The sequence below is a fragment of the Rana temporaria genome, chromosome 2 (genome assembly GCF_905171775.1).
Source record: "Rana temporaria chromosome 2, aRanTem1.1, whole genome shotgun sequence".
Taxonomy (NCBI): domain Eukaryota; kingdom Metazoa; phylum Chordata; class Amphibia; order Anura; family Ranidae; genus Rana; species Rana temporaria.
The window spans coordinates 435,696,067-435,719,962 of NC_053490.1; the positions used below are offsets into that span (position 1 = coordinate 435,696,067).

Sequence of the window (23,896 nt, forward strand, 5' to 3'; positions counted from 1 at the left end):
GACCCATAATGCCCAACCTGCAGCCCTTTAGCACTTCTATGTCTCGCTTACACTTGCTTTAAAATGTGGCATTGGACACACTTTGACTGTTAATCAAAGCACTTGCCACTAAATAAAATGGAATGCTTACAGCCCTGTTTACATATTGTGTTTGCTTTGCTTCAAAAATAATACCCCATGTCGCTTTCTTGGTGCTGGGTGTTACTACTGAGTGGGGGATCAGAAGCGCTGGGGGCTACTACTGAGTGGGGGATAAGCAAAGCTGGGGGTTACCGTACTTCTGAGCGGGAATCAGAAGAGCTGGCGGTTACTACTGAGTGGAGGATCAGAAGTGCTGGGGGCTACTACTGAGTGGGGGATCAGCAAAGCTGGGGGTTACTTCTGAGCGGGAATCAAAAGAGCTGGCGGTTACTACTGAGTGGGGGATCAGAAGCGCTGGGGGTTACTACTGAGTGGGGGATCAGCAAAGATGGAGGTTACTTCTGAGCAGCAATCAGCAACGCTGGGGGTACTACTTTGTGGGGCATCAATAGAGCGGAAGGTTACTACTGAGTGGGGCATCAACAGAGCTGGGTGTACTACTGGGCAGGGGATCTGCTGAACGAGGGTACTAATAAGCTGGTTATCTGCTGAACAAGGGTATCAATAAGCAGGGGATCTGCTGAACAAGGGGTACTAATGAGCTGGGGATCTGCTGAACAAGGGGTACTAATGAGCTGGGGATCTGCTGAGTGGGGGTATTACTATGCCTGGGTTCTACTGAGCACTTTAAAGCAAACAGAAAATCAACACACACACACACACACACACACACACAGGTCTATTGCCAGGCTTCCTTAAAGCTACAAAAAAGGCACCACAGCGACAGAGCCGTGAACCTGGAAGAAACGCAGAGGGGAAAATGACAGCTCCCTCGGCGTTGAACGGGATGCGATGGGGGACCTCGTTTTAAGGTGAGTATTTTATAATGAGCTAGTATACGGTGCATACTAGCTCATTATGCCTTTGCCATACAGTTTTTTTTTTAGTTTGCAGGTATATGACCGTTTAAAGGAATCCCCAGTTTGCAGCAAAAGAGGTAAGACTGCAAGGCAGGTGTAAACATGCACAGGGAACTATAGCTAGAGTTTCTCACTATTAAAGTCCATATGAGAGAATGCCAGTGTGCGGACTCCACCAATGACTAAAATATCACTCAGATTTATATTGCATTTGTATTTATTTTGTATTATGTTCAGAAAAATGTATTTACCACTTACAGCCCATAGGTGGTGTACTCTTCAGACAACAAATGCATAGTTGTGTGATTTACTACTATGCCATGAATAGCCTGGTTAATTTGATCAACTTCTATTCAGCTCCATTGTCAATACAAACACAGTTGAAAAAGTCAGAGACATGACCCACACCTCTCTTCCTGTCTTCTAGATCATGCTGACACTTATAAATATTCAATTAAACCCAATCAGTCAACAAGCCACCAGCTACTTCTGGGATTTCTATGTAGCAAGTCCATTATGCATGCACCATAAATAAAATGCTTATTTGTAAAATAAGTATACAAACAACATACAAAACAGCACAATTCAATTTATAAAAAAGTAAATGGTAAAATGAATATGTCCAAAAACAGCAGGTTTTCAATAGATCAGGGATCTCCAAACTACGGCCCTCCAGCTGATGCAGACCTACACGTCTCATGAGGCATTGTAAATCTCTGACATACATAAACATGACTAGGCATGATGTTACACCTGTATAACGTGTTACTGTGCAGCAGCTGACCTCATCCCCTGAGCCACCCTCGTGACAACAGGCTGGGGTTCCTCTCCCCGCATCTGCTGTCACATTTTAAAAACTAAGACTTGCCATTCATTCACAGAGATCTGTGAATGACTGAACTCCAAGTCATGTCTTCCACCAAGGTAGATGGTTTGTAGTTCTCAATAGAGTGCTGATGAGTAGTTCATTGATTCTTACTGCACATCAGTAACTGCCTGTATGGGAGGTACGGAGCTGTACTGAGTGTCTGCAGAAGCCTGGTATTGCACCTGTGATCTCGGGTGCAATGCTTTTTTGTAAAAAAACAATAAATGCACATTTGTTTTACCTGCAAAATCATGTGCATTTTTTTTTATATGGTGCCTTTAAATTACCTTGCAAGAATGTATAAAATACCTGATTTTTTTTTTTTTTTTTGTAAAATGTTATGTACATACAGACGTGATTATATTCGCTCATTACATATACAGAACATTTTGTGCTTCCCGCTTTGAATGTAGCATGCTGATTGTTCTTTTCTGCTCCTTGTACCTCTGTGAAGATCTATGATCAAAGCTCTACTAACAGATCTTCACTGACATAGTATACTATGGTGCATATTAGGGGTGCAACGGATCAAAAAACTCACGGATCGGATCGATCCTCGGATCAGGAGTCACGGATCGGATCATTTTCGGATCAGCGCAAAAAAAAAAAAAAAAGGGTGTTTTCATTGGTCCAAAAAAAAAAAATGTGTGTGTGTGTGTGTGTATATATATATATATATATATATATATATATACACATATACATATATACACACATACATTTCAGGGGTGGATTAAAGAGGAAGCAGGTGAGGCTGTTTGGGACTTGTTAAAAGTACAATCTTGATGATTTTACAGCTATATATATATATATATATATATATATATATATATATATATTTTCTGTAAAAACATCAAGATTGTACTTTTAACAAGTCCCAAACAGCCTCACCTGCTTCCTCTTTAATCCACCCCTGAAATGTGCTATTCCCCCCCCCCCCTCCTCTCACACCAGTGCTTCTCTGCTAATATTCCCTCTCCATGTCGGCTTGCCAGAGCCCAGTGCACAGCGTGACACGCCTCCCCAGGGAGGCGTGTCACGCTGGGCTCTGGCAGCAGACTGGCCGCTGCTCCGGAGCTAGGCCGAAGCCGGGGACTTTCCTAGGCCTAGGCTCCGGAGCGCTCCGCGGATCGCGGGGTGTGCCGATCCGAACGGGGTGGCCCGTTCGGATCACGGATCGGTGACGATCCGTTGCACCCCTAGTGCATATATATACTATATAGTATATTATTATCAAGTACCAACATCTCTGACAAAGGATACAGATACCTCATTAGAAATATATTTCTTTTTTACTTAAAAGTTCCATCCTTAAAGGATCACTAAAGGAATTTTTTTTTAGCTAAATAGCTTCCTTTACCTTACTGCAGTCCTGGTTTCATGTCCTTATTGTTCGTTTTTGCTTTGAAGTTGCTGTAATTCTGCTGTGATCTCCACACTTCCTGGTTGTCTGTTTCCTTATAACAACAGTACTGAGAGCTTTTCACGGTGGTCTAAGCTGTCATTACTGTGTGTCTAAAACTTAACAGAACCAATCAGATTCATTTTAAAAACAAAACACTGCCCTGGATTTGTTTGTTTTTGTTCTGTGTCTCTCTCTAGATCACAGGAACATGAAACCAGTTTAAAAGTGAAACTAACCTGCAGGTACATTATATGATTGATTTTTATCCATTTGTAATCATTTTTAAAAGGAATCAGTTAACCATTATGTCTCTATACCCTGTAAACAGTCATTTCAGCAAAAAAATTTTTTCCTTTAGTGACCCTTTAACACCCACCTTTGGTGTTTGCTGGATGCCGATTGACCCGCTAGCTTTCATGTATTAAGTACTCCAGAGCTGGGGTTTACCTAGTACACATCCTGGCTCTTTCCTAGCAGTGTAACTTGGGAGTTTATATAGCAAGAGAGATTCTCTTTCAATAGCTGCAGACGGTAGGAAGAGCTGGCAGCACATTGCACAGAATGTAGAATTCCTATGACCTAGCCTAGATACACCAGAATCAGGTACTGTAGACGATTCCACCTATTGCAATCTACTACTAAAATATCCATATTGGGCAGACTGACCTTTCAATTTAATCTCTATAAGCAAGAAACAAAGAAAAAGGGGCATGCAGTAAGTAGATGTACCAGATGATGACAAACCTCATATGGAGTAAGCAGAGGCCTTGAGAAGGCTGTTCCCCAGTCAATTGAAAGTCTCGGGCAGGCAACTTGCACCCACCTGTAAAGAGAAGTACATACACAATATGCAGTTAGCTAATGAAAGCAAACCTCATAGTACACTGCAGGTGTGAAACACTGTTGGCTTATGTTTAAAAACTAGTAGAACATTTCCTGCTTCCCATAAAAACCTTATTTAACCTATTTCCTATTTAACTTTTAAATATGTCTTACACAAATGACAGCCGGAAGTCTTGGTTGCTATAGACAACAAATGCTCTTGTTTGCACCCATTTCAAATAAATGCATTTCTCTAATGTGTTCCCCTTTTGTCTGTTAAATATACCATAACATTTTTTTTATTATGTCTGCATGATAAGTACAAAATAATCCTGTGGATCCTGTCAGAAATCAAGTGTTGTCTCATCTCTTATTTGCTCTACTGAGTGTTGTCAGAATGTTTGGTATGTTAGGACTACAAAACACCTCCCCTTCTCCATAACAAAGAGGAAGGTGTTCCGTTATCCTAACTCACTTCCTGTCCTAGGGTAACAATTATTACTTGCTGTACTGTATCTACAGTATGGCGCAACAATATAGAGTACAAACAGGACACACACTGATGACATCACTTCTGTCAAACTTGATTCAATAAACAACAAATGCCGCAGATCCCTGCCTCAAGGCTGCCCCTCCTAATGCTTTTACCCTTATGGACTTAAACTGCGATCTCTACATTTGTTCTTTATATTAAATGTGCACAGATTGTGGACAGGCAGCTTGGCAGGCTCCTGGCATGCTCACAGTGGATGGAATGTGATCAGAGCTCGGAGCTGTGAGAGGTTGTATGGATTTTTGGCCTGTTCAGAATTAATGCTTTCACCCTAGGATAGAAAGTGTGTTAGGACTACAGAACATGCAGAAGAGGAGACAGGGAGGTTTACTCTAGCCCTAACACGCTTCCTGCCCTTGTGTGTCAATGTTTTTCCTCCATTGACGCAGTACAGTAAGCATTGCCATGCTAGGACAGTAAGTGGGTTAGGGACTACAGCGCACCTTCCTTCATATTATGGAAAAGAGGGGAGATGTACTGAAGTCCTAACAGGCTTCTTGTCTTAGGTGACAGTGTTGCTATTCCATAGATGTGTGGTTGACCACTATCACCCCAAGACAGATTCAGTGGATATAAAAAGTCTGCATACCTCTGTTAAAATGTCAGGTTTCTGTAAGCGAGACAAAAAATTATTTCAGAACCTTTTCCACCTTTAGACCCGGTTCACACAGGGGCGACATGACTTTGGGGGCGACTCAAGAAGGCGATCTCAAGACGACTTCAGAGGCGACTTGCAAAATTACTTCTGTATTGAAGTCAATGCAAGTCGCCCCCAAAGTTGTACAGGAACCTTTTTCTAAGTCGGAGCGACTTGAGTCGCTCCTATTAGAACGGTTCCATTGAACAAAACGGGACGCGACTTGTCAGACGGCTGAGTCGCCTGACGAGTCGCCCCCTTGTGAACTGGCTCTAAATGTGACCTATAAACAATACAACTCAATTGAAAAACAAACTGTAATAATAAAAAACTAAAATGGTGTGGTTACATAAGTGTATAAGTGTGCACACCCTCTTATAACTGGGGATGTGGCTGTGTTCAGAATTAAGCAATCACATTCAAACTCATGTTAAATAGGAGTCAGAGTTATCTCATTGGTAAATGGTATCAGTCAGGAGAAGGGTACATTAGATATATCATGGAACACAGTGGAGAAAATATGGCACAACAGTGACATTACCAAGAACTGGACATCCGTCCAAAACTAATTAAAAGATGAGAAGAGAACTGGTCAGGGAGGCTGTCAAGAGGCCTACAGCAACATTAAAGGAGCTAAAAAATCTGGCAAGTACTGGCTGTGTGGTACATGTGACAACAAACTCCTGTATTCTTCATATGTCTGGGATATGGGGTAAAGTGGCAAGACCGAAGAAAAACATCCAGGCCTAGGTAAATTTTGCAAAAACACATTTGAAGTCTTCCAAAAGCATGTGGGAAAATGTGTTGTGGTCTGATGAAACCAAGGTTGAACTTTAATAATTCCAAAAGATATGTTTGGTGCAAAAACAACACTGCACATCACCCTAAGAACACCATACACACAGTAAAGCATGCTGGTGGCAGCATCATGCTTTGGGCTGTTTTTTTTCCAGCTGGAACCGGGGCCTTGGTCAAGGTAGAGGGAATTATGAACAGTTCCAAATACCAGTCAATATTGGCACAAAACCTTCAGGCTTCTGCTAGAAAGCTGAACATGAAGAGGAACTTCATCTTTCAGCTGGGCAACGACCCAAAGCATACATCCAAATCAACAAAGTAACGGCTTCACCAGAAGAACAATGTTTTGGAATGGCCCAGCCAGAATCCCATTGAAAATCTGTGAGGTGATCTGAAGAGGGCTGTGCACAGGAGATGCCCTCACAATCTGACAGATATGGAGTGTTTTTGCAAAGAAGAGTGGGCAAATATTGCCAAGCCAAGATGTGCCATGCTGATAGACTTAGGCTCCATTCACACCTAGGCGTTTTTACGCCCGACGCTATTGCAGCCTGAAATACGCTGGAGGGGTGATTTAACATTGTCGGCTATGGAGATGGTTTACATCTCCACGCCAAACGCCATACGCCTGACGCTCAAAACAAGTCCCGGACCCTTTTTTTCAGGCGGCTTTGGCGTTCGGCATAGTCGACAATGTTTAATCACCCCTCCGGCGTATTTTAGGCACTGCGGCCCCCCCACCTCAGAGCACCCTGTCCCCATGTTGATGAGGACAGGGCCCCTTCCCGACAACCCTGGCCGTTGGTTGTCGGGGTATGCGGGCGGGAGGCTTATCGGAATCTGGGAGCCCCCTTTAATAAGGGGGCCCCCAGATACCGGCCCCCCACCCTAAGTGAATGAGTATGGGGTACATCGTACCCCTACCCATTCACCTGCAAGAAAAGTGGTAAAAACACAAATAAACCACACAGTGTATTAAAATATTTTATTAGTCTGCTCCGGAGGCCGCCCCCTGTCTTCTTTATTAGCTCTTTTACCAGGGGGGGGCTTCTTCTTTGACGTCTTCGGGTGGGTGGGGGCCGCCGTCTGGTTCTCTTCCACCGCCGGGGGGGGGTGGCTTTTAAAAAAGCCCCCACCCCCCCGGCGGGTTTCCTCCGGCGTCTTCGGCGGGGCTCTTCTTCTTCCGCTATCCCGACGGGTCTTCTCCGCTATCCGGGGGGTCTCGCCGCTCTCCGCGGTTGACTCGTCGCACCCCGGTTCTTCGTCTCGCAGTCCGGTCCCTTCTTCCGTGCTGTACGTCTTCTTCCGTGCTGTGAGTTCTTCTTCCGCGCTGTGACGTCATGTTCTTCACTTCTCTTCTTCTCCCGATGTTGACTCGCCGGTCCTCCTCGCTGAAATGACGGATGCGCGCCTTGCATCGGACCTATATAGGCCTCACAGTCCCATCATGCTCTGTACCTACCCATGTGATACCTACCATGAATGATAGGTCACAAAGTTTTTAAAAACGTCATTTAAAATGATCGTGTGTGGGCTTCACATCGCTTTTTGTCTTCTAAAAAACGACCAAAAAAAAAAAAATTCGAACATGCTTCAATTTTTTCTTTTTCAAAATGTTGTTTTTTTGTGTCATAAAAAATGATCGTGTGTGGGCTAAAACGACATTTTAAACCCGCGCATGCTTAGAAGCAAGTTATGAGATGGGAGCTTGAATGGAACAGAGTGCCGATGTACGTGTTGTACGTAACCGCGCTTTGCTAGAGCATTTTCAGAAAACAATGGTGTGAGGGCAACGTCGTTTTAGAAAAACTTTGTTTTTTTTCATGATGAAAAACGTTGTTTTATTTCATCACAAAAAAACGACCGTGTGTACGCGGCATTAAACTAACACTTTGTTGAAGGCCTCTTGGCAGCCTCCCTGACCAGTTTTCTTCTCGTCTTTTTTCATACATTTTGAAGGGACGTCCAGTTCTTGGTCGCTGTTGTGTCATATTTTCTCCACTTGATGATGATTGTCTTCACTGTGTTCCATGGTATATCTAATGCCTTGGAAATTCTATTGTACCCTTCTCCTGACTGATACCCTTTAAAAATGAAATCCCTTTAATCAGAGGCACTTTAAATGATGGCAGGCATGTACAGACTCCTATTTAGCCCTGGTTCACATTGATGCTACTTTGAAATTGTGCTACTTCACTGGTAGTAGCACAATTTTAAAGTAGAAAGGTCAGCGCAATTTCAGGTGCTACTTGATAGACATCTATGTGGCTTCATTCACAGATGTCTATTGAAGTCTATTGAAATCGGCAAAAGTAGTACAGAAACTAAGTTTGAAAACCGGTGTGGCGCCACAAAATCGGTGTCGCACTGATTGGAACAGTGCTATTGCCTCCAAAAGGCTGCGACTTGTCACGTGATTTGATCTCTCAAATTGCATGACAAATTGCTCCAATGTGAACCTAGGCTTAACATGAGTTTGAATGTGATTGCCTAATTCTGAACACAGCTACATTTCAAGATATAAGAGAGTTACATTCCCAGATAGTTTTTGTAGTTTTACTCCCCCCCCTTTAAAAATTTCCGTTTGTTTATCAATTGAGTTGTACAGTTTACAGGTCACATTTAGGCCTCATGCACACTGGACATTAAAAATAAAGTTTTAAAAACAGCAGTAGCTTTGCAGTGAGTTTCAAAAAGTTTTTGCAATAGCGTTTTTCCACGTTAGCGATTTTTTTTTTCAATAGATCAAAAACGTAAAAGAATGCTGGCGAGCCCCGTTTTTGAGCGTTAATCGACATTTATCTGCATTTTTTTATGTGTTTTTACATCTGAAAACAGCTGAGAAACTCTTCTCAGAGCCCACTAGTTTTGGATTTTTTTTAAAGCCAAAAAAGACCCCAGCTAAAAACTGCTAATAACAGCCTATGTGTGCATGGACACATAGGATAACATGATGGGGAGTTTATTGACTGTAGAAGCCAAAAACAGCTGCTGTAAAAACGTCCAAAATAGTCCAGTGTGCATGAGGCCTAAAGGTGGAAAAAGTTCTGAAATTATTTATCCTTGTCTCATTTTTTTTACAGAAACCTGACTTTTTACATCCATTGTGTGCAGCACTTTGGCAACTGCAGGTCAACTAACAGCTAAGATGGTAGCTTCCTTGGCTCTGAAGGATAGGAGGGTTTTGTTACGCTTTAAGCATGTACCTGTGCTCTTGAAAGCTGAAAGGGTTAAGAAAAATGAGATCTGAAACTGGATAAAGAAAAATAAAAAAATAAAAAGTTGTTCAGCCTTTAAAACCCAGTCATAAAATATTCTGTTTATAATTTAATGTAGCATCCAGTTCAGTCCGGTGAAGGATGATGTTCCACCACATTTGGGGTAGGTATCACATGGGTAGGTACAGAGCATGATGGGATTGTGAGGCCTATATAGGTCCGATGCAAGGCGCGCATCCGTCATTTCAGCGAGGAGGACCGGCGTGTCAACATCGGGAGAAGAAGAGAAGTGAAGAACATGACGTCACAGCGCGGAAGAAGAACTCACAGCACGGAAGAAGACGTACAGCACGGAAGAAGGGACCGGACTGCGAGACGAAGAACCGGGGTGCGACGAGTCAACAGCGGAGAGCGGCGAGACCCCCCGGATAGCGGAGAAGACCCGTCGGGATAGCGGAAGAAGAAGAGCCCCGCCGAAGACGCCGGAGGAAACCCGCCGGGGGGGTGGGGGCTTTTTTAAAAGCCAACCCCCCCCCGGCGGTGGAAGAGAACCAGACGGCGGCCCCCACCCACCCGAAGACGTCAAAGAAGAAGCCCCCCCTGGTAAAAGAGCTAATAAAGAAGACAGGGGGCGGCCTCCGGAGCAGACTAATAAAATATTTTAATACACTGTGTGGTTTATTTGTGTTTTTACCACTTTTCTTGCAGGTGAATGGGTAGGGGTACGATGTACCCCATACTCATTCACTTAGGGTGGGGGGCCGGTATCTGGGGGCCCCCTTATTAAAGGGGGCTCCCAGATTCCGATAAGCCTCCCGCCCGCATACCCCGACAACCAACGGCCAGGGTTGTCGGGAAGGGGCCCTGTCCTCATCAACATGGGGACAGGGTGCTCTGAGGTGGGGGGGCCGCAGTGCGCCCCCCTGCCCCAGAGCACCCAACCCCCCCATGTTGAGGGCATGCAGCCTGGTACGGCTCAGGAGGGGGGGGGGCGCTCGCTCGTCCCCACTCCCTTCCTGGCTGGCCGGGTAGCGTGCTTTGGATACGGGTCTGGTATGGATCGTAGGGGGACCCCCTACGCCGTTTTTTTCGGCGTAGGGGGGCTCTCCTTACAACCCATAACAGACCCAAGGGCCCGGTATGCTCCTGAGGGGGGGACCCATGCCGGATTTTTATTTAAAATCCGGCGGGGACTTCCCCCTCAGTATTCATAACAAACGCCGCACACGTGTAGAATTGGCGGGAATCCAAGTCGGATCTCCCGTCGCTTCTATGACGGCTCTGTCTCTATCGCGGCAAGCCAGCTCGGCGCTGGCTCCCGCGATGGGGCTCGTAGGTGCTCAATCTCGCCGAGAAAGAGAGCGAGATTGACACAAAATCGGGTTCACCTACTGTATAGAATTTTTTAAACGTCGCCTATCGAGATTTTTAAGGGTAAAAGTTTGACGCCATGCCACGAGTGGGCGCAATTTTTAAGCGTGACATGACGGGTATCATTTTACTCGGTGTAACATTATCTTTCACAATATATAAAAAAATTGGGCCAAATTTATTGCTGTCTTATTTTTTAATTCAAAAAAGTGAATTTTTTCCAAAAAAAGTGTGCTTGTAAGACCACTGCGCAAATATGGTGCGACAAAAAGTATTGCAATGATCGCCATTTTATTCTCTAGGGTGTTAGAAAAAAAAAATATATAATGTTTGGGGGTTTTAAGTAATTTTTTAGCAAAAAAAAATGTTTTAGTCTTGTAAACACCAAATCTGAAAAACACCCAAAGTAGAGAAGTGGTTAATGCAGCCACCACATGTAAGGACTGACAAGATGCAATATATTACATTATGGTTCCTAGATTTAGATACACTTCAAGTGAGTGAAGTTGAGACTGAATCAGCTAATATTATTTTGCACTGTTAAACTATGAAAGGGGCTACAGGAAAAAAAAAAAAAATCTTACTGTCCATAACAATCTTTCAACTGTTCTTTCTGCAGCTCAGGTTTGAAAAATTAGAATACGTTTCTTATTGGTTGCTACAGAAAACAAGCTAACACGAGAATGGCGGGACAGTTGCCATTCTCTGATATTATGAGAACTTTTTAGAGTGGAAGTAAAGCCACTGACTTAATGTTTTTCCAAAATCCTTACATTCCGGCTGGGTTCGAACTAGTGTGAATTGGATGTGAATTTCTCTGCATTTAATTCGCATGACAGGAGATTGTGACCGGCTCTCTATGCATCCGGTTCACACATCTCCGGGGGGCGGCTGTGGAGTGGCTTGCACAGGAGTCCTGTGCATCTTTGGCTCCATTTCATGGCCAAATTCAGGCAAAATTAGACCCCAATTCATCTCTGAAATGGAGAACAGGGACGCACCGGACCCCTGCTGTTAGCCACATTCAGCATCAGTGTCAACCCAGCCTCAAGGCTTGCCATGAATGATAGGTCACAGTTGCTTGTTCTTTCAAGCCATCAAATGGCTGGTGTAATTAATGATCGCATACAGTGGATATAAAAAGTCTACACACCCCTGTTAAAATGTCAGGTTCCTGTGATGTAAAAAAAGAGATTAAAAAGAGAATAATTTCAGAAATGTTTCCACCTTTAATGTGACCTATAATCTGTACAACTCAATTGAACAACAAACTGAAATCTTGAAGGTGGAGGGAAGTACAAAAAATAATATGGTTGCATAAGTGTGTACACCCTTATGCCGCGTACACGTGGTCATTTTTTGTGATGAAACAAAGTTTTTAAAAACGTCATTTAAAATGATCGTGTGTGGGCTTCACATCGCTTTTTGTCTTCTAAAAAACGACCAAAAAAAAAAAATTCGAACATGCTTCAATTTTTTCTTTTTCAAAATGTTGTTTTTTTGTGTCATAAAAAATGATCGTGTGTGGGCTAAAACGACATTTTAAACCCGCGCATGCTTAGAAGCAAGTTATGAGATGGGAGCTTGAATGGAACAGAGTGCCGATGTACGTGTTGTACGTAACCGCGCTTTGCTAGAGCATTTTCAGAAAACAATGGTGTGAGGGCAACGTCGTTTTAGAAAAACTTTGTTTTTTTTCATGATGAAAAACGTTGTTTTATTTCATCACAAAAAAACGACCGTGTGTACGCGGCATTAAACTAACACTTTGTTGAAGGCCTCTTGGCAGCCTCCCTGACCAGTTTTCTTCTCGTCTTTTTTCATACATTTTGAAGGGACGTCCAGTTCTTGGTCGCTGTTGTGTCATATTTTCTCCACTTGATGATGATTGTCTTCACTGTGTTCCATGGTATATCTAATGCCTTGGAAATTCTATTGTACCCTTCTCCTGACTGATACCCTTTAAAAATGAAATCCCTTTAATCAGAGGCACTTTAAATGATGGCAGGCATGTACAGACTCCTATTTAGCCCTGGTTCACATTGATGCTACTTTGAAATTGTGCTACTTCACTGGTAGTAGCACAATTTTAAAGTAGAAAGGTCAGCGCAATTTCAGGTGCTACTTGATAGACATCTATGTGGCTTCATTCACAGATGTCTATTGAAGTCTATTGAAATCGGCAAAAGTAGTACAGAAACTAAGTTTGAAAACCGGTGTGGCGCCACAAAATCGGTGTCGCACTGATTGGAACAGTGCTATTGCCTCCAAAAGGCTGCGACTTGTCACGTGATTTGATCTCTCAAATTGCATGACAAATTGCTCCAATGTGAACCTAGGCTTAACATGAGTTTGAATGTGATTGCCTAATTCTGAACACAGCTACATTTCAAGATATAAGAGAGTTACATTCCCAGATAGTTTTTGTAGTTTTACTCCCCCCCCTTTAAAAATTTCCGTTTGTTTATCAATTGAGTTGTACAGTTTACAGGTCACATTTAGGCCTCATGCACACTGGACATTAAAAATAAAGTTTTAAAAACAGCAGTAGCTTTGCAGTGAGTTTCAAAAAGTTTTTGCAATAGCGTTTTTCCACGTTAGCGATTTTTTTTTTCAATAGATCAAAAACGTAAAAGAATGCTGGCGAGCCCCGTTTTTGAGCGTTAATCGACATTTATCTGCATTTTTTTTATGTGTTTTTACATCTGAAAACAGCTGAGAAACTCTTCTCAGAGCCCACTAGTTTTGGATTTTTTTTAAAGCCAAAAAAGACCCCAGCTAAAAACTGCTAATAACAGCCTATGTGTGCATGGACACATAGGATAACATGATGGGGAGTTTATTGACTGTAGAAGCCAAAAACAGCTGCTGTAAAAACGTCCAAAATAGTCCAGTGTGCATGAGGCCTAAAGGTGGAAAAAGTTCTGAAATTATTTATCCTTGTCTCATTTTTTTTACAGAAACCTGACTTTTTACATCCATTGTGTGCAGCACTTTGGCAACTGCAGGTCAACTAACAGCTAAGATGGTAGCTTCCTTGGCTCTGAAGGATAGGAGGGTTTTGTTACGCTTTAAGCATGTACCTGTGCTCTTGAAAGCTGAAAGGGTTAAGAAAAATGAGATCTGAAACTGGATAAAGAAAAATAAAAAAATAAAAAGTTGTTCAGCCTTTAAAACCCAGTCATAAAATATTCTGTTTATAATTTAATGTAGCATCCAGTTCAGTCCGGTGAAGGATGATGTTCCACCACATTTGTGGTTTATGATACTTTTTTTTTTTTTAATGGACTGGCTGCATTTTCTCCTAACAAGCTTTCGGGAGCTAACCTCTTCTTTTCATCAGGTCAGAAATAATAGGCATCTCATTAATGCTCTTAACTTTACTGTTCTAGTTAAATATAAACAGTTAAGGGGATTTTTGTTGGCTTTGTTTTTTTCTTCTTCTTCTTTCTGACGTCTATTATTTCTTTTTCTGTATCTAGAATTTAGGAATACTTGCCAGATCTTTTCACAACTTTAAACGGTTTGCACCTAAAAGCTTTTCAGAAGACAGCGCAGTAAGTCCATTACAAAGAAAAAAAAAGTCTAGCAGACGTCTTCAAGTCATTTTTTTACATTTCAGTTATATGGCTTTAGTTGAACATTGAGTACAAATAAAGGAAATAAATGAGTGTGTATGTAATAGTAATGTTATTGCATGAATAATGTGTTCCATTTGCAATAAACAAGGATTTTCAAAGCCACACAAAAGTTGCATGTCTATTTCAAAGTATAAAACATCTCGTCATATGTCTGTATGGGGTATATATTTCCCTGTTATAGCCATGTTCCAATTTAAATCAACAAGGACATACAGCAGGGAAAACAAGTATTGAACACGTCACCATTTTTCTAGGTAAATATATTTTCTAAAGGTGCTATTGACGCAACATTTTTACCACATGTCGTTAACAACCCATGCAATCCATACATACAACAAAACCAAAACAAATAAGTTCAGGAATTAAGTTATGTGTAATAAAATGGAATGGGAGTTGAAAGGGGAGAGCCGCTTAGGCCCCCTTTCCTCATGGGATCATGGCATTAGGTCTAGTTGAAGTACAGGTATAGTTTTAAGTTCGGATTGGTTACAGAGTGTCAGGTGGGGCCGGGTGTATTAGTTCATGAGGTTATGTAAGGTTAGCAGAAAGGTGAGCTGCAGGTGAAATGTTAGGATTAGTCATTGGGGTCAGGTGTCTTAGAAGGTTCTGGAGGTTTTTTTTTGGGTCCACAGGGATTGGTTAGACTGTTCAGGTGATTCTGGGAAAAAATTTCAGAAGCTGGTACCGGCCTATTTAAGGGTCATTGGAGTCTGGGTCAGTACCATTCCAACCTGAAGATTGCAGGAGGACTCCCCACCCTAACCCCCCCCTTTTTAGAGTGACCTTTTATTGTGGGCAGCCTAAGGCACACCTGTGCAATAATCATGCTGTCTAATCAGCATCTAGATATGCCACAAAGGAGTATAAGAGGGGGGGGGGCACCAACTGATATAGTCCTACTGTTAATGGAGTGTTAGTGTAGTATGTACACTTACAGGTTCACAGGGTGAAGATGCCATCAGGGATAGAGGCATCCCGGGGTATGCTGATGCTGCTCTGCATGCTCGGGTATTGTTCTCTTGGCCCTAGGGGTGTTGAATTCGGTCACATGCTTCTCTGCGCTGTCCACTTGACAAGAAGCTCCACGCTGACCAGTCTGGAACACGGAAGTGGAAGTGACGTCTCTGCGGCAGGACGAGCATCCAAGCATAGAGTAGGGAATGCACATAGCCTGTGCATTCCCTACTCTATGCTTGGATACTTGTAATGCCGCGGTGATGTCACTTCCGCTTTCGCGTTCCAGACTGGTCAGTGTGGAGCTTCCTTTCAAGTGGACACCACAGAGAAGCCTGTGACCGAATTCAACACCCCCACGGCCAAGGGAACGTTACCCCAGGAACCTCTATCCCTGAAGGGCATCTTCACCCTGTGAACCTGTAAGTGTATATACTACACTAACACTTCATTAACAGTAGGACTATCTCAGTAGGCGTCCCCCCCCCCCTTCTGATACTCCTTTCTTGCTGACTGAAGTAATGGACACCCTCTGAGGATGGCTGCCTCCTTTTTTCACAACATCCTTTTACTGACTGACTAAGATGTGCTATTAAAGCCACCATTACATCAATTACAAAGGCATCACATCATTTGGAGCACCGGAATACCCTCCTTTTAACGAATCTTGATATGCCACACCTGTGAGGTGGAAAGATTATCTCAGCAAAGGAGAAGTGCTCACTAACAAAGACAGATTTTTGAACAATATTTGAGAGAAATGGGCCTATGCGTTCAGCTCATGATAAATAGGGGCAAACACAAAAGTGTTGCATTTATAATTTTGCTCAGTGTATTTTACCCACTGTATTCTTATTTGTGAGCACCATTATATCCAGATTTATTTAGCACAGTTACCCAGTCCTTTATAAACCATTCAGTACTAGGTGTTGCTCAATGCACACAATAGTTTCAGGGATTGTTTTTTCAGTTCAGACACAACTTTGTTTATCTGAATGTACTTTTTTCTTTCAGATTTAAAAATGGAAAGAGAACTGAGGAACCTTTTTCTCATCTCACATCCCAAATCGCCACTCTAGTCACACCACAAATCATCATTCTACATATAACCACAGCCCAAATGACCTCCCAAACCACAGCCCAAATTACCTCCCAAGCCGCAGCCCAAATTACTGTGTCCTAACCACAGCACAAATCGTCATTCTATAACCACAGCCCAAATGACCTCCCAAACCACAGCCCAAATGACCTCCCAAACCACAGCCCAAATTAATGTGTCCTAACCACAGCCCAAATACAGTGCAACCACAGCCCAAATACAGTGCAACCACAGCCCAAATACAGGGCAACCCCAAATTTCAGCCATAACCGCAGCCCAAATTTCAACCGTAACCGCAACCCAAATTTCAGCCGTAACCGCAGCCCAAATTTCAGCCGTAACCGCAGCCCAAATTTCAGCCGTAACAGCAGCCCAAATTTCAGCTGTAACCGCAGCCCAAATTTTAGCCGTAACCGTAGCCCAAATTTCAGCCATAACCGCAGCCCAAATTAAAGGCCTTACCAAAGCCTAAATTTCCATCCCAACCATAGCCCAAATTTCCACCCCAACTACAGCCCAAATTTCCACCCTAACTACAGCCCAAATTACCACCCTAACTACAGCCCAAATTACAGTCCTAACCAAAGTCCAAATCACTGCACCCAAATTAAAGCCCCAACTGCAGCCCAAATTAAGCATTACCGCAAACTAAATAACAGCCCCAACCACAGCCTGTTCAACAGAAAAAAAAAAAAAAACAATTGGAAATTAATTAGTTATATACAGTGCATCTGGAAAGTATTCACAGCGCTTCACTTTTTCCACATTTTATGTTACAGCCTTATTCCAAAATTGATTAAATTCATTATTTTCCTAGAATGACAACGTGAAAGACGTTTGTTTGAAATCTTTGCAAATGTATTAAAATTCTTTAATAAAATACTTTGTTAACTGGTTAACGCCCGCCGCATGTACATGTACGTCCACAGAATGGCACGTACAGGCATATGGGCGTACATGTACGTCCCCGCCTTTCCACGGGTCGGGGGTCAGATCGGGACCCCCCCCGGTACATGCGGCGGTCGGTAACCCGCGGGGGGCGATCCGGGACGACGGCGCGGCTATTCGTCTATAGCCGCGATCGCTCCCTGGAGCTGAAGAACGGGGAGAGCCATATGTAAACACGGCTTCCCCGTGCTTCACTGTGGCGGCTGCATCGATCGTGTCATCCCTTTTATAGGGAGACTCGAACGATGACGTCAGTCCTACAGCCACACCCCCCATCAGTTGTAAACTAGGTGAACCCTAACTCCTACAGCGCCCCCTGTGGTTAACTCCCAAACTGCAACTGTCATTTTCACAATAAACATTGCAATTTAAATGCATTTTTTGCTGTGAAAATGACAATGGTCCCAAAAATGTGTCAAAATTGTCCGAAGTGTCCGTCATAATGTCGCAATCACGAAAAAAATCGCTGATCCCCGCCCTTAGTAATAAAAAAATAAAAATTAATAAAAATGCAATAAAACTATCCCCTATTTTGTAAACGCTATAAATTTTGCGCAAACCAATCGATAAACGCTTATTGCGATTTTTTTTCCAAAAATAGGTAGAAGAATACGTATCGGCCTAAACTGAGGAAAAAAAATGTTATATATGTTTTTGGGGGATATTTATTATAGCAAAAAGTAAAAAATATTGCATTTTTTTCAAAATTGACGCTCTATTTTTGTTTATAGCACAAAAAATAAAAACCGCAGAGGTGATCAAATACCACCAAAAGAAAGCTCTATTTGTGGGGAAAAAAGAATGCCAATTTTGTTTGGGAGCCATGTCGCACGACCGCGCAATTGTCTGTTAAAGTGACGCAGTGCCGAATCGCAAAACCTGGCCTGGGCATTTAGCTGCCTAAAGGTCCGGGGTTTAAGTGGTTAAAGCACCTTTGGCACCAATTACAGCCTCAAGTCTTTTTGAGTATGATGCTAAAAGTTTGGCACACCTATTTTTGGTCAGTTTCTCCCATTCTTCTTAGCTTGACCTCTCAAGTTCCATCAGGTTGGATGGGAAGCCTTGGTGCACAGTCATTTTCAGATCTCTCTAGAGAGGTTCAATTGGGTTCAAGTCTGGTCTCTGGCTGGGCGGCTCAAGGACATTCCCGTAGTTGTCCCATAGCCACTTTTTTGCTATCTTGGCTGTGTACTTAGGGTCATTGTCCTGTTGGAAGATGAACCTTTGTCCCAGTTTGAGGTCCAGAGCGCTCTGGAGTAGGATTTAATCAAGGATGTCTCTGTACATTGCTGCATTCATCTTTCCCTCGATCCTGACTAGTCTCCCAGTTCCTGTTGCTGAAAAACATCTCCATAGCACGATGCTACCACCACCATGCTTCACTGTAGGGATGGTATTAGCCAGGTGATGAGCGGTACCTGGTTTTCTCCAGACATGACATTTGCCATTTAGGCCAGAGTTCAATCTTTGTTTTCTCAGACCAGAGAATTTTGTTTCCCATGGTCTGAGAGTCCTTCAGGTGCCTTTTGGCAAACTCCAGGGGGGCTGTCATGTGCTTTTTACTGAGGAGCGGTTTCCGTCTGGCCACTTTACCATACAGGCCTGATTGGTGGAGTGCTGTAGAGATCGTTGTTCTTCTGGAAGTTTCTCCTCTCTCCACAGAGAAATGCTGGAGCTCTGTCAGAGTGACCATCGGGTTCTTGGTCATCTCCCCGACTAAGGCCCTTCTTTCCCGATCGCTCCGTTTGGCCAGGCGTCCACTCTATGAAGAGTCCTGGTGGTTCCAAACTTCTTCCATTTACAGATGATGGAGACCACTCTGCTCATTGAGACCTTCAATGCTGCAGACATTTTTCTGTACCCTTCCCCAGATCTGTGCCTCGAATACCATCCTATCTCGGAGGTCCACAGACAATTCCTTGGACTTCATGGGCCAGATTCACATAGTTTAGCGGATCTTTAGATCCGCATAACCTATGTGATTTAAGATCCGCCGCCGCAAGTTTTTGAGGCAAGTGGGTAATTCACAAAGCACTTACCTCAAAACTTGCGGCGGCGTATCGTAAATCCCCCGGCGGAATTCAAATTCCGCGGCTAGGGGGAGTGTAGTATTTAAATCAGGCGCGTCCCCGTCCGCAAATTTTCCCGGCGTGCATTGCTCCCAATGACGTCGCTAGGACGTCATTGGTTTCGGCGTGAGCGTAACTTGCGTCCAGCGCTTTTGTGAATCGACTTAATATTTCAAAATTCGACGCGGGAACAATGACCATACTTAACATTGGCTGCGCCCCATAGACCCAGGGGTAAATATACGCCGGAAAAAGCCGAACGCAAACGATGTAAAAAAAAAGCGCCGGGCGGTCGTTCGTTTCGGAATCGGGGTAACTGCTCATTAGCATAATCGTCGCGTAAAAGATAGGGAAGCGCCACCTAGCGGCCGGCCTGGAATTGCAGCCTAAGATCCGACAGTGTAACACAGTTACACCTGTCGGATCTTAGGGATATCTATGCGTAACTGATTCTATGAATCAGTCGCATAGATACGACCGGCATAACTCAGAGATACGACGGTCTATCAGGAGATACACCGTCGTATCTCTATGTGAATCTGGCCCCATGGCTTGGTTTTTTGTGCTCACTCGGACTGTTAACTGTGGGACCTTATATAGACAGGTGTGTGCCTTGCCAAATCTTGTTCAATCAACTGAATTTACCACACATGGACTCCAATCAAGTTGTAGAACCATCTCAGGCTGGGTTCACACTACTACACTACTTTCTTTTTTTTTTTACTTTAATGTTTTATTTTATTGATAAAGAAATAAATTAATACAATGTACAACATAAAGCTCTCAGTACATTCCATGTCAAAAAGTCAACGACAAATAAATAGTGAAGATACAATACAAACTTCAATTTTCATTTTAGATTAATCTAGCACCATAAAGGGGAAGCAATTAAAATATAAATCGATGTCCCCGTAGGAGATCCCCTACTCAACTATATGTAGGCTGGGCTAAAGAGGGGCGGGGAACCCAATCAACGCTTTCCGTACAGAGTCTCATCCGACACCCCGTAAAGGGAGCAAACTGTGTCGGATAAATGGGTAGCATAACTAGGTATTGGTAAGAGACTTCTGTGACCCCAGATAACCTAGGACCCCGCCCAAAATGTGGAAAAGAGCGCTAGACAACCCGTCCCTTCCCAAGGGACCTGTGAAGAAAAAGACCTCCCACTCCCCACCATACTCTCCCCCTCTCCCAGGGCGCTCCCATGAAAGTATTGACTATTAACAGACTAGTATGATAACTAAATCAAAGATCTCGAGGAGGAGAATGTACCAAGGTTAGCATAAAAGAAGGAGGGAAAGAGAAAGAGAGGAAAAAAGAAAGATAGAGCAAATGAGAAAGAATGATTGCCAGTAGGCTAATTAAGTGCCCGAAGGGGACAGCGCATGACCCGGCGATAGAGATACGCCAACATGTCTGGCCCAAGGCTCCCATGTGGCCTCAAAATTATCGCTTGTATTAGAGATGGAGCTGACCATTTTTTCCTGTGTCATGATCCAAGAAATCTTCCCCTTAGCTGCCAAGAAAGAGACCCTAGGTTGCTTCCAGGCCGCCGCTAAAGTGGTTTTAGCTCCTATGAGCATGAAAGCTATCAGTTTTTGTATGGGTTTGGAGACCCGAGGGATCTCGGATCCCAGCAGAGCTATCTGCGGAGACTTCACCAACGGTACCCCCGTGACTTTTCTGATAAGGCAAAATATTCTGTTCCAAAACCCCCTGATTCTGGGGCACTCCCACCAAACATGAAGCATCGTGCCTTGGGCTTGGCAGTTGCGAAAGCATAACGGGGAAGATGTAGGAAACATCGCAGCCAACCTACTGGGGACCAGATACCACCGCATCAGAACCTTTGTGTTGGCTTCAGCTAATGAAGTATTTACTAAACCTTTGAAAGATTTCAAACCTACCTTGTGCCATCTACTCAGGTCCCAGGTCATCCGCAGGTCTCTCTCCCATGCCTCCATGTATGAGAATTTTGTGGACACCTCAGATAAAGCTATATATATTATAGATATTCCCCCCTTGTGTTCCGTCATTTGTTTACACCAGCTTTCGTAACTAGTAAGAGTTGCGTGTCTAAAATTGTCAGTCCAGAAGGATGACACGAAATTAAAAATTTGGGTGTACCGGGCTCTTTCCGTTAGGGGCAAGTCAAGTGTCCTCACACAATGTTCCAGTGAAAGTGGGCCCATGGGTGTCAGAAAGTCGCCTATTCTATAGATCCCTTTGTCCAGCCACCATTGGAAAGCCGAAATGTCCATCCCTATAGGAAACTGAGGGTTGAGAAAGATCCTTGTCAAAGGCTTAGTCTCCGAGACCAAAGAAGGAAGGTGTCTCAGGCCATCCCAGAGTCTGAAGGATTGCGACAATGTGGGGGATAGTATTGAGGGTCTAGTTTTTTGGGGAGACCAGAAAAGGCTCTCTATCGAAAGATTAGGGATCGCCAACCCCTCCATTTCTATCCACTCTGGTTTTTCACATTCCGCAAAAATAGCAGAAAATTGTGCTAGTCTGGCAGCTTGGTAGTATTTAAACAGGTTTGGTAGTCCAAGGCCCCCTTGTGTTCTGAGCCCGTATAGGACATTTTGTGCCACTCTATAACCCTTGCCCTCCCAAACAAATTTCAGAATTTTACTCTGTAGTGGTCTGAGTTGGTCTTTTTTAACCGCTATTGGTAGAGATCTAAACAAGTAGAGTAACCTTGGTAGGAGAGTCATTTTGACTGCGTTAACTCTACCTGTCCAAGAAAGTTTGTGTCGATCCCACGTCTGTAGATCTAATTCTAGTTTACGAAATATAGGGGGATAATTAGCCTGGTAGAGATGTTCAATTTTGGTTGTGAGGTTTATACCTAAGTAACGAATGGATGATTCGGCCCACTGGAATTCAAACAAGGGTTTCAAGTGATCGATCACTGAGGGGGGGGTGGAGATGTTTAAGGCTTGGGATTTATTCCAATTAACCCGCAAACCCGAAATCTTCCCGAAAGACTCCAGTAAGTTGCAAAGAATTGGAAGAGAGGTGATCGGGGAGGAGATATACAGAAGACGGTCATCTGCAAAGAGGGCGCATTTATGGATTTGGGAACCACATGATACCCCCCTAATATCCGGGTCTGACCTGATCGCAACAGCAAGTGTCTCAATCGCTATTGCGAAAATCAGGGGGGACAAGGGGCAGCCCTGTCTAGTACCCCTAGCAATTCTAATGGGGCCCGAAAAAAATCCCTGTAGTTTGACCCGTGCACTGGGTTCAGAATAGAGAGATTTCAACAATCCCCGGAATTGTTCACCGAAGCCCCAACGCCGCAAAATCTCGAAGAGGTAATACCACGATACAGAGTCGAACGCCTTTCTTAGGTCTAAAGAAAGGAGGAGTCCTTCCTGCCGCGGGTTCCCGTCCCAGCCCGACTGAAGCAGAGAGATAATATCAAGTGCTCGCCTCACCTGGTCAGGACCCTGCCTGCCAGGGACGAATCCAACCTGGTCCCTATGGATATAAATGTTTATAAAAGAATTTAACCTGTTGGCTAGTATCTTGGTCAATATTTTTAAATCGTTATTGATTAGGGAAATAGGTCTGTAATTTTCAACGAGCTCCTTATCTGGTTTGGGGATGACTGAGATAAATGCCTCATTCAAATTCGGGTGCATGGATCCGCCCTCCCTCCCCCGTTTTGAATTAAAAAATTTAGTGAGGTGAGGGGCCAAGATTTCACAGAAAGTCTTGTAATATGGGACTGAGAAACCGTCTGGTCCAGGGGCCGAACCATCCTTAAGTCCCCTAATTACCTCTATAGTTTCTTCTGTGGAGATCGGTGCCTCCATCAAATCTACATGACTCTCCTGTAGGTTCGGGATCGCTAACCGGTCCAAAAAGGAATTGACCTCGGGGTGTCTGGCCATCCCCGACCCCCGATATAGGGAGGTATAAAAGGTTTCGAATTCTTGCAGTATGCGTTTAGGGTTAAGGGTTGTTGTCCCGTCCCTGGTCTTAATCTTGGGCAGAGCAAACGTTCGGAACCTCGGCGAGAGCTTGGTGGCTAGCATCGTGTTCATTTTGTTCCTGTGTAAATAAAATCTAGCGCTAGACCAATTTAATGATCGTTCCGCCCTGACCGTCAAGGCTAAATTTAAAGCTAGTCGAGCGGCGTCAAGCTGCGAAGCCTGAACCGTCGTTTGGTCCTTCTTATGTTGTCTGCGCAGGGTTAAGAAATCTTTCTCAAGCCTCGTCACCTCCGCAGATTTTTCCTTCTTTCTTTTAGAGGCTATCTGGATGATCCTGCCGCGAATGGTAGCTTTATGAGCTGCCCACAATATCTCGGCCGAGGTCCCTTCAACGCTGTTAAATCCAAAATATTCCTTGATGGCCCCTTCAATCTCTAAAACCACCTTAGGGTCGTGTAGTAAAGTTTCATTTAATTTCCAGTGTGATTTGTGGGGATTTGAGTTTTGAGTTTGTAGCGAGCAAACCACCATGGAGTGGTCCGAAAGGGCTGTGTCCGTTATATTA

At 43.7% G+C, this 23,896-nt stretch overlaps 1 protein-coding gene across 1 annotated transcript in view; it reads right to left on the bottom strand.

Moving 5' to 3' along the window:
* DPH1 (diphthamide biosynthesis 1) overlaps positions 1-23,896 on the bottom strand; it is a 409,993-nt gene that overhangs the window by 21,882 nt on the left and 364,215 nt on the right. Inside the window, exon 10 of the mRNA XM_040338369.1 lies at positions 4,019-4,097. Within this exon, the coding sequence (XP_040194303.1) occupies positions 4,019-4,097 (79 nt within the window). The remainder of the gene's footprint in view (positions 1-4,018; positions 4,098-23,896) is intronic.